The sequence below is a fragment of the Trichechus manatus genome, unplaced genomic scaffold, assembly GCF_000243295.1.
Source record: "Trichechus manatus latirostris isolate Lorelei unplaced genomic scaffold, TriManLat1.0 scaffold00136, whole genome shotgun sequence".
Taxonomy (NCBI): domain Eukaryota; kingdom Metazoa; phylum Chordata; class Mammalia; order Sirenia; family Trichechidae; genus Trichechus; species Trichechus manatus.
The window spans coordinates 880,841-892,915 of record NW_004444072.1 but is presented as its reverse complement, the minus strand read 5'-3'; the positions used below and the strand labels follow the sequence as shown (position 1 = coordinate 892,915).

Here is a 12,075-nt window from a genome sequence, read left to right as displayed (position 1 = left end):
CCTTTCATCTGATTGGCTACTCACAGTATATTCAATCATGGGAGTGATTACATTAAGACACGGAGAATCATGGCCCAGCCAAGTTGACACACAATCTTAACCATCACAGTTCCTCACTATAGAATCTGCTTGGTTAGGAAGGGATACTGTATTATCTGAATATATTTGATTTCTGAGTTGAGAGAGCTAAGATATCTCACAGGTTGTCCTTTAAGCATGCATACTTTACTCCTCCTCTTAGTATATTTATTGTCATTTTAGTTACAGTTCTGACCAAGTCAGCTAGTTCTTCAGCAGGTTAAAAGCAGCAAATTAGGAGGAGAGAGGTAAGGTTCTGCTAGAGGGAGGCAGTTGAAATCAGCTGTCAAAAAAAGAAGAAAAAAATTAAAGGTAGGTGATAGCCTAGTTAAACAAAGAGTAAGTGACAGAACTTTAGAGCTGAATAGGCTCTTAATTAAAGGACTTGTGAAGTGCTTTCCCTGAAGCAAGCAAGAAGTTATTTCAAGTGTGGGGATGATGAGAACAAGTTTCAAAAATCCAGACACACCCTTATGTGGGATCATGCAGAGTGCATGGATAAAAGTTTCCTCTCCACAGTTTCCCTAGCTTTGTTTCAGTAAAGTAGCAATGCTTTAAAAGACCCCTGATCTGTAAGTGAAATGAGGCAACTTTGTCTCTAGTGACTGTTTCAAGTACATTCTGGTGCAATTTTTAAAACATTTTATTGACAGCAGTATAAAATTTGTAAACTAGGGGCAGAATGTTCCTCTAAATAAGTAATCAAATTTAGAGCCATTTAATGACATATAGCCTCAAGTTGTATAGTATATTAGTTTCCTTTCAAAGGGAGACTCGAAAAGACAAAGTATTATAATGCAATGTGCAAAGATCTGGAGTTAGAAAACCAAAAGGGAAGAAGAACATGCTTGGCATTTCTCAAGCTGAAAGAATCAAAGAGAAATTCAAGCCTTCGGTTGCAATATTGAAGGATTCTATGGGCAAAATATTGAACGGCGCAGGAAGCATCAAAATAAGATGGAAGGAATACACAGAGTCACTATACCAAAAAGAGTTGGTGGGCGTTCAGCTACTTTAGGAGGTAGCATATGATCAAGAACCTACGTTACTACAGGAAGAAGCCCAAGCTGCACTGAAGGTATTGGTGAAACACAAGGCTCCAGGAATTGACGGAATACCAATTGACATATTTCAACAAACCAGATGCAATGCTGAAAGCAGTCAGTCATCTATGCCAAGAAATGTGGAAGATAGCTGCCTAGCCAACTGACTGGAAGAGATCCATGTATGTGCCCATTCCAAACGTGACGAAACAGAATGTGGAAATTATCAAACAATATCGTTAGTATCACACAAGTAAAATTTTGCTGAAGATAATTCATAATGATTGCAACAGTACATTGACAGGGAACTGCCAGAGATTCAGTCTGTATTCAGAAGAGGACATGGAATGAGGGATATCATTGCTGGTGTCAGATGGATCTTGATTAAAAGCACAGAGTACGAGAAAGATGTTTACCTGTGTTGCATTGACTATGCAAAAGCATTAGACTGTGCAGGTCATAACAAATTAAGGATAACATTGCAAAGAATGAGAATTCCAGAACACTTAATTGTGAGGAACCTATATATAGACCAAGAGGCAGTTGTTTGAACAGAACAAGGGGATACTGCATGGTTTAAAGTCAAGAAAGGTGTGCATCAGAGTTGTATTCTTTCACTATACTTATTCATTCTGTATGCTGAGCAAATAATCTGAGAAGCTGGACTACATGAAAAAGGCACCATCAGGATTGGGGGAAGACTCGTTAACAACCTGTGATATGCATATGACACAACCCTATTTGCTGAAAGTGAAGAGGACTTGAAGTACTTACTGACAAACATCCAAGACTGTGTACAGCCTTCTGTATGAATTGTACCTCAATGTAAAGAAAACAAAAATCCTCCCAACTGGACCAATAAGCAACATCATGATATACGGAGAAAAGATTGAAGTTGTCAAGGATTTCATTTTGCTTAGATCCACAATCAATGCCCATGGAAGCAGCAGTCAAGAAATCAAAGGACATACTGCATTGGGCAAATGTGCTGCAAAAGACCTCTTTAAAGTGTTTAAAAGAAAAGATGTCACTTTGAGGACTCAGGTGCACCTGACCCAAGCTGTGGTATTTTCAACTGCCTCATATGCATGCGAAAGCTGGACAGTGAATAAGGAAGACCAAAATAGAACTGATGCATTTGAGTTATATTCTGGCGAAGAATATTAAATATACCATGGACTGCTAGAAGAATGAACAAATCTGTGTTTTAAGAAATACAGCCAGAGTGCTTCTTAGAAGTGAGGATTGTGAGACTTCACTTTGGACATATTATCAAGAGGGACCAGTCCCTGGAGAATGACATCATGCTTGGTAAAGTAGAGGATCAGCGGGAAAAGAGGAAGACCCCCAATGAGATGGATTGACACAGTTGGAACAGCGAGCTCAAGCATAACAACAGCTGTGAAGATGACGCAGGACCAGGCAGTGTTTCGTTCTGTTTTACATAGGGTCGCTATGACTCAGAACCGACTCGATGGCACCTAACAACAGTAATAATTAGTTTCCTGGGGCTGCTGTAACAAATTACCAGAGTCTGAAACAATAGGTTGTCAATTTGGGTCCTTCTGGAGGTTCTGAGGGAGAATCTGTTCCATGCCTAGCTTCTGGTGGTTGCTGGCAGTCCTTCGTGTTCCTTGGCTCGTAGATGTATCACTCTGAGTTCTGCCTCTGTCTTCACATGGCCTTCTCCCTGTGTGTTTGTGTCCAAATTTGCCTCTTCTTGTAAGGACACCATTAATTGGATTAGGGCCCACACTAATCCAGTATGGCCTCATCTTAACATAATTACATCTGCAAAGACTTTTATTTCCAAAAAAGTTCACATTCATAGGTTCAAGGTTGATATGAATTTTTGAAGGACACTGTTTAACCTAGTATACGTGGTCTTGCTCATTCGCATTCTAATTTTGTCACACTTTTTTTTTCTTTCTCTTCTGCCCTGGGCCACCAGGAGTCTGGTGACCATTTGGTATGACCTAACTTCTTTTTTTTTTTAAATGGATTTCTTAGGAAGTGAGAATTACAGATAATGGAAAGATCAAAAGAATATGGTATAATATAAGCAGAAATGAAATCTAGGTACTTTAACTAAAGTTAAGTGTTACTTTTCCACTTCCTCTAATTTCTTGTACCAGGGATCTCAGAAAAGAAAATATTAATTAAAGTTGTGAAAAGTGGGCCAACTACGAAGTTATAGGGCACATACTCCACAAAGACCACCCTCATTTCTGACACCAACTGCAAGTCAGGTAGTTTTCAAAACCACCCTCAGTTTTGATAATTTGCTAGAAAGACTCATAGAACTCACTGAAAGCTTTTATACTCAAAAGTTAGTTTTTTACAGGGACAGGATACAGATAAAGATCAGTTAAGATGCATAGGGTCGGGTTCAGGAAGGTTCTAAATGCAAGGCTTCCCTTGGCCTCTTCCAGTGGAGTGAGGACATGTTACTCTCCTCACATTGATGTGTGACAATACATGTGAAGTATTGCTAGGGAAGCCCACTAGCTTCGCTGTTCTGAGTTGTTACTGGGATTTCATTATGTAGGCATGATTTATTGATTGATTGCCCACAGAGTTGATCAGTCTCCTGGTCTGTCGATACTGAGTGACCCAAAATCCCTACCCTAAGTCTCATGGTGGTGCTTTCTGGTGTGATCAGCTCCCATCCAAAACAAGGACACTCCTAATTAGATGTGACAGAGATGACCTCCCAGAAGCTGAGGGCAAAGGCCAGACCTCTCTAGGCTAGGCCAAATTGTCTACTACACAAAACTCATCTAAACTTTAAAGTATTCCCCCATATTATTCATTAGAAACAGAAAGAAAGAAGAACTTGAGTTGCTTGAACTACTTCTCCTTCTTGAGCACATTCTTTTGACTTTGGTAAAATGTCAGCATGTAAGGCTGGAAAATATCTAGAGCCCAAGTCTAGCGAAAATGAATTAAATAAGTAGAAGAAGATGCCACTTGTTTCTTAAAAATACTGATTATACCTCATTACTAACTTCAGTCTTTTGTCACTGCAAGGTGAAAAGGCTGAAAATATGCATGCTATTGAATATATCCTAGAATTTTCAGTTTGTTTTCATTTTGGCTTTTAAAAATACATTATTTTAGTTTTCATTTTCCTAAAACATCTCTTGGAATCATTTAATTTTGCCCTGAGGTAGTCACTGTATATGTGAATTATATTGCCTACATGTACAAAATCTATTTGACACCAACATGTTGTTAATGTTCATTATTTTAAAAGTTTGGAATTATAAACATCACGTGTATAATTTGTTTCTCACTTTGATAATTTGTGTGCAACTATAAGGTTGCTAAAATAATTTATAACAATTAGCAAGACTGCTCTAACATTTACATTTTTTCTTTCAATAGATGAATGAACCAAATGCTTATGGAAATACACCTCTTCATGTAGCCTGCTATAATGGACAGGATGTTGTAGTGAATGAACTAATAGACTGTGGTGCTAATGTAAATCAAAAAAATGAAAAAGGATTTACTCCTTTGCACTTTGCTGCTGCGTCAACACATGGGGCGTTGTGTTTAGAGCTTCTAGTTGGCAACGGGGCCGATGTCAATATGAAGGTATGAAACAAAATCAGAATCTGTAGTTTACGTATATTAGGAGTTGTCTGTTTAAAACAGTATCAGTAATGAATACCATTCAGCAGTAAAAGGGATAAACTACTGATAGCCTGAAGAACCCAGATGAATCTTAAAAATATTTTGCTGAATGAAAGTCTTACACAGAAGTATTTACTCTCTTTCCACTTATAGAAGGTTCTGTATCAGACAAAATTCCGTTTATATGAGGTTCAAGAATCTCTAGTTGAAAAAGCAGAGAACAGTGGTTACCTCTGTCAGGATGAGGAGGAGGCTAGCAGAGGAGTTGACTGGGAAAGAGACATGAGGGAACTTACCGCAGTGATAGCAGTGTTCTGTGTTTTGACAAGGCTTTGAGTTATATAGACAAGCATTTGGCAAAACTGATAAAATGGTATATATATGATTTGTACACTTCATTGCATATAAATTTTCCCTCAGAAGGAAGAAAACTAAACAAATGTTGAACTCTAGTTAATGATACGCATGCTGAAGTGTTTAGAAGTGACATACATAAGGAATGTCTGCAACTAACTTTAAAATGCATCAGATAATAAGATGAATCAAGTAAATGATGAATGGAGAAACTGATATGTGACAGAGCACATATATAGTAAAATGTTAGTAGTGGAATCTAGGTGATATGTATATGGATGTTCACTTTACAGTTTTTTTTCAACTTTTTGTTTTGACATTTTTCACAAGTTTGGAAAAACAAAAAATCAGTATGAGTTTGTTGCACATGAAGAATAGTTGCTTTTGTTTATATGGTCACAGTCACTTTCAGGACGGCACATTTGGGTTTTAGAAATACAGGAAAATTCTGGAGTAAAATAAATGTGTTTTCACTGTACAATTTTGTGAGAAACCACAATGCAATCAAAATTTTGATCATCACTACTTTATAATACATAATCATCATTTTAGCTTTTCCAGGATGCTTTCACTGATTGCTTCTATATTGTCAATTCATCCATTGAGCACTTGCCAAACCGTATCTTGTGGTATGAAGAAAAGAAAACCACAAACAAAATTGAACCATTTAAGACTAGTAAAAAAAACATTTAAGCTTAAAATGTGGTCTTTAGAGAGCTTTAATTACATGAAATTTCAGGTCCTTTTGCAGGTGAGATGAGCCAGTGCCTTTCAGACTGATAGAGAAAGAAATTCATTTTCTACCTCTCTAACTTCAAAAAAGCCTTTATTGATGCCAGTGTCCCACTCTGACAGCTGTAGCAGCAGCAAGTCCATCTGTAATTAGGTCTAAATTACCCTCTTTCCTAGCTAAGGGACAAAATTTATACAAATCAGACAGAAGGAAGGAAGAACATATGAGGTATTATAAAGAACCCCTGTTATGCTTAGGGTTAAAATGTCCCTTTTTAAGAATATACATTTACAGTTTTCAGTTCTCAATCAAATCCCTACCAAAGGTTTGTTTTTTTAGTAGTTTAAGCAATTACTTAAAAATTTATTGATAATAATTTTGAACTGCTTATTTTAATTTGAAAAATTTCTGCTATTTGGATAATCAGGGCCCAGAAATTAATTAAACTCTTTGTGGGGGGGTGGAGGGTTCTTTGTTATTTTTGTTTTGTCAAAGGCACAGTAGTATTTTTTTAATGAAGATTAGGCTATTTCAAAAATAATTTTAAAATTATCTTAACATTCCTTAAAAGCAAAGACCACAAAATATTTTTCCAGTCTCTATGAAACTTGTTTATGATAATAAAGTGGCTGCAGTTAAAATCTTTGTGTTAAAATATTAAGTATCATGAAAATGGGAAGCTTACCTATATCATAACTATTTTACAGCTTTCTGTTTATATAGTGGTGTCTTTAAAAAGTAAAGATTAAACTCATTTATTTTATACAGTGCCATTTAGACATGAATATTTTTAAGTCTGTATTTCTTTTGAAATTTAGAGTTGAGAATCAGTTATTAGAGACTCAGTTGTTACAGTCTAATGCTCAGACTGATGGTTCTATTTGGAATTTAGAAAATTCGGTGGTGGGTTTTATACATGACAAAGCAATTTTTTAGCAAAGCAGTTAAGATGTGCGTATTTAAGTAGATTTGAAGGTTTAAAATAGATTTTTAATCTTGCCTAAAGTTATAACATCTCATTTATATGAAATTGTTCATTATTGCTAAGTTCCATTGGAACACATTTCCTATGTTGTTGATGACTTCTAAGATCCCTTCTAGCTCTGAAATCACATAAAAATTGTTGATAGCTGTGAGTTTTCAACCAGAAAGAATATATATTCATTCCTGACACCTTTATTAAATTATTGGTTGACTAAGAGACTAAGGCCTTGACACTTACCCTGTAATATAAAAAAGATAAATTTGCTAACCCTCATGTCTCTGTATCATAGTATCTCTTCCTTTGTCCCTGCTTCATCTTCATCTCCTACCCCATTCTCCATTTTGTTGTGACTAGAGATTGGAGTGTGAATTTAGGTTTGTAACAATTCAGTTTCTAAGTTTTTGAATTGATTCTCCTACAAAATGAATGGGATTTAAAAGGCAATATGAGTCTGGTTTTTATAACCGTAGCTACCATGAGCCCTCCTGCATCACGCCACTTACATGCTCACCTTTTTCCACCGCCATCCCATCCTAGGAAACCCTGGTCAACAGTGGTTAAGAGTTTGTCTGCTAAACCAAAAGGTCGGCAGTTCAAATCCACCAGCCACTCCTTGGAAACCCTATGGGGCAATTCTACTCTATCCTGTCGGGTCTCTATGAGTCGGGATCGACTCAGTGGCAACAGGTTTGGTTTGGTGTTTGATTTCTGTTTTTTATTTAAGACTCCTAGTTTGAGTCTAAAAGGATTTAAGGTAACTTAAAAAATCTCCCCATTTTTTCCCCAATTTGGAAAGAAATAAATGCGCTCCTCCCCAACATGACTTAAGGGGGACTTTTCAGGTGGTAATCTGAATCTCTTTTTCCTGTGTACATTTAGAATACATTTTATGACCGTAGAATGTAAAAATGCTGACCCAATGCCAGTTATAGATTTGTAGTAAGGGATTTGGCAGATTACTTAATTCCAGGGCCTAAATTTCCTCATCTGTAAAATAGGGTTAATGGCTATCTCAATGGTTAATCCTATCTCATAGGATTGTTGTGAGGATTAAATGACAAATATGAAGTGTTTTAAAACTGTGCCTAGAACATAGTGCTTGCTATATATGTTACCTAATTATGTCTTTGAAATTTCATCACCTTATGAACGCAAAGTTTTATTATATGTTATTATTTACCTTTGAAAATGTCTGTAGGGAAAAGATTAACATTAAAAATCAAGATATACCATAAAGGGGACATTTTGAAAAGACACTAGCTAGAAGCCAGAATCCCTTTATTAAAATGCTTTTGTGCTTTTTAATTTTCCCTTGTTTTTTCTATTTAAAAGAATAACAACTGGCACATAAAAAAAAAAAACAGCAGCTAGAAATGATAGTTTATAGTATAATAGGCACTGGTGTGTTAAATGGTTGTTTTACCAACATTATTGTATTTACTCTGTACAGCAGACCTATGGGATGTAGGTGATATTGTCCTATTTTCAAGTGAGGAAGTGAAGGCTCAAAGAAGTTAGGCAACTTGTACAAAATCTTACTTGTTGTAAGTGGCGGAGCTAGGATTCATGCTCAGGTTATTCTGATTCTGGAGTCTGTGTGTGTGTGTGCGTGTGTTTTGTTTTTTCCCTACTGTGCACACACTGCCTCCAAAAGATTGAAAGTTCTCTAAGATTACTTGCCAACTGGATGCCTTGTTTGCTTGAAAAAATTCATACAAAATTATGAAATTGAATACCTAGATGATACCTTAATGATGTTGCACTAATGCTCCATTATTAAAATATGAGGATTTCTTAAAGGTATCGTATGTGTCACATTTCAGTTTTGAGTATATACACAGAAAGTATGCTGAATAGTGTTGAAGGATTAGGAGTTGCAAACAGTCTCTTCCCTTTGTGTGGTGATGTATACTGGTTTTGATTAACCAAAAGATTTTAGGGAGGAAAAACAAAATCATGACCTAATTCAGGGATTGTTTTGGAACTCCTTTAGAATTTCAGAATTTCTGCATGACATACACACATGCACAGCCAATCTGTCTGATTTATTATTTTAAGTAATTTGAGAAAATACCTTAAAATATTTATTATAAATAATTATAAAGAAATTAATATGTAATTTATTATAAACAATATGTATAATTTTTTATAATTATGATGACTTCAGTTAATTCTGACATTCACTTTGTCTTAATTGAGGAATTCAGGATTTCTTAGACTGAAAGCATTACAGCAATGAGAAATTTTGAGTCCAAAACTTGGGAAGCACATCTGGCTACCGCTCTCTATTATATGACTTAGCCAAATCATTTAAAATCCTTGGGCTTCAGTTTCCCCCTCTGTGAAACAGGAGTGATATTCAGAGCTTTTTACAAACTGTAAGCATTGAGGTTTTTTGTTTTGCTTTGTTTTTTGTATGTTTGTACTTCATGATGCACATGCTAAAAAATATTTCATAATTTTGAATAACTTTCACTTCCTGGAGTCCCTGGGTGGTGCAAACAAAGTTAATGCACTCAGCTGGCAACTGAAAAGTTGGATGTTTGAGTCTACCCTGAGGCACTTGGAAAAAAGACCTGGTGGTCTGCTTCTGAAAGATCAGTCATTGAAAACCTTATAGAGCACAGTTCCTCTCTGACACACATGGGGTCACCATGAGTCAGAATTGACTTGACAGCAACCAGTTTATGTATTTTCCCTCCAATGGCTTCAGTTAAACTTAATGCTTGAGTAATATTTATGTAAATAAAGATACAGGAGGATATTCAAAATAAAACTAAGAATTGCATATTATGGATAAAATAGGGTTATCTTAAATTTCTTTTATTCGATTATTTCAGAGCAAAGATGGGAAAACCCCACTGCACATGACTGCCCTCCACGGTAGATTCTCCAGATCACAAACCATTATCCAGAGTGGTAAAAAGTATTTCTGTTTTTTTTTTTTCTTAATTGTAATAAAAACATCCACCGAATGAATGGTATTGAGGAATTGTCATAGCAGTCTATATATTTTTAATATTTGACTTCATATCTCACAAAAATCAAGTAATAAAGAATATAAAATGTTATATATGTGTCTTTTATACTTTTGTTTTTTAATTTTTTTTGCTTTGTTTCCCTCGAATTACATTATTATTTTTCTAGCAGTTAGTGATTACTGTCTTTAAATATTGCTAAGCATAAAACTGCCTTCCTGCTGTAATTTGTTTTATATGTATTAACAGAAGTCTATTGCATTTATCGTTTTTCCTCTATTGAATATTTTGAACTACGTCAGGATTTTAATTTATTTTCTGAACTTGTATTCTTGTGCATTTGAATTAGTACTAGACAAGCTAACCTTTAAATAAAAGGAACTTTTAGATGCATGACTTTAAATTATTGTTTCCCAAGCCATGTTCTAAGGAGTTGTTTGTTAGTAGCCCTCAAAATAATGGGTGTTAAGGTTTTACAAGGGAAAAGTAGGAGTAGGTTCATGATCAAATAATTTGTGAAGCACTGCATGCAGTCTTCTTGATGATGCACAGGGTACATACATTAAAGGTCTGAGAGGCCTTGCTCTAAAGAAATCTGTTAATTTTGTTTTAATACATTGATTTCCAAACTTATTGGACCCCAGAATCCTTTTGTCAGTTGAAAATATGTTAAAATCTTATGCTTAGTACTCAGAACTACTTTAAATATGACATCTCTAACCCTAGTGCCTAGCCTAATAAATTCTATGACTAAAATCTGGTTGGAATTGCTATATCCATTAGTTTGTGCTTGAGCAGCATTTTATATTACTTTCCATGTAATAGGTTTGACTTGACCCTTATATAGTCCAGGGTCTGACACTGCATTCTTTATCTCAGGAGCTGTAATTGACTGTGAGGATAAGAATGGTAACACCCCTTTGCATATAGCAGCTCGGTATGGCCACGAGCTGCTTATCAACACTCTTATTACAAGTGGTGCTGACACTGCAAAGTAAGTAGTACTTACTGAGGTATGCATAGCTGTGACGGGGAAGCACAAAAAAAAATGAATTGCAGTCTTCCAGATATTCCAGGTGGAAATATGGATTTTGTCCTTAATATTGTACTAATTGCTTGAGCTTTTTCTGTATCTTTTTGTGTTGACAGTGTGATAAGATAGAATGTTTAAGTAGAATTTTATTTGGTAAGCTATTGTCAAGTATTTTTGTTTGTTTTTTTACCTGGGTTCATTCTAGATTACGAGTAATATAGTTTTGATCAGAGCTTGTAATTTTTGTGGTCTCTTTTTTTTTATTTTGTTGTTGTTGTTGGGAATATACACAGCAAAAACATAACCAATTCAACATTTTTTACATAAACAATTCAGTGACATTGATTACATTCTTCGAGTTGTGCAACCATCTCACCCTCCTTTACTGAGTTTTTCCTCCCCCATTAACATAAACTCACTGCCTCCTAAGGCTCTTATCTAATCTTTTGAGTTGGTGTTGTCACTTTGATCCCATATAGATAGCTCTTAAAAGAGCATAATGCTCAAGGCAGACATTTTCTACTAGTTAAGCTATACTGTTGTTTGGTTTTAAGAAGATTCAGGGGACGTTTTTGGTTTAAGATTTAAAGATTATCTCAGAGCAATAGTTTCCAGGGTTCATTCAGCCTCCATGGCTCCAGAAAGTCAGGAGTCCATGAGAATTTTCAATTCTGTTCTGTATTTCCCCCCTTTTGATCAGGAGGTCACTTTATTTTTAATCTAGAAGTATATAAAGACCTGAAAAAAACTGTGCATACCGAAGGCTTTTCTTTTTATCCAAACCCTATTTGAAGATAGTAGTGTTCACACTGTCTTCTGCAGAACTCAGAGATGCTTTGGTAACTGCTTCTCGAAAGCCCCTGCCCCCTACTTTGCTCAGAATGATTCGCTTTTATCTGTTCTGTATCGTAAAGTTTGCATGTAACATTTTGTTGAAAGATGGGTTCTTGTGCACCCTCTGCAAAAGTAAACACCCTTACCAAAAATACCTCTGAAATCTTCTTAAAACCAAATGAAAGTTTAGCTTAACTAGTGAGAAATGTCTGCCTTGAGCACTGTGTTCTTTTAAGATCTATGTATATGGGATCAAACTGACAACAGCAACTCAAAAGATTAGATAGAAAACTTAGGGAGCTGTCGAGTTTATGTTAATGGAGGAGGAACAGTTTGGAAAAGGAGGGTGAGAATGGTTACACACCTCCAAGAATGTAATCAATGTCACTGAATTGTAC

General features: G+C 35.7%; 1 protein-coding gene across 14 annotated transcripts in view; it reads left to right on the top strand.

Moving 5' to 3' along the window:
* The window catches only part of ANKRD28 (ankyrin repeat domain 28), a 202,345-nt gene that overhangs the window by 154,237 nt on the left and 36,033 nt on the right, over nucleotides 1-12,075 (top strand). For 13 of the 14 annotated variants that reach the window (XM_023739519.1, XM_023739522.1, XM_023739521.1 and 10 more), the window contains 3 exons: nucleotides 4,509-4,721; nucleotides 9,673-9,751; nucleotides 10,690-10,804. In XM_023739519.1, coding sequence (XP_023595287.1) covers nucleotides 4,509-4,721; nucleotides 9,673-9,751; nucleotides 10,690-10,804 — 407 coding nt within the window. Of the gene's footprint in view, nucleotides 1-4,508; nucleotides 4,722-9,672; nucleotides 9,752-10,689; nucleotides 11,174-12,075 lie in introns of those variants that run through there. The other variant, XM_023739530.1, reaches the window with a different exon arrangement.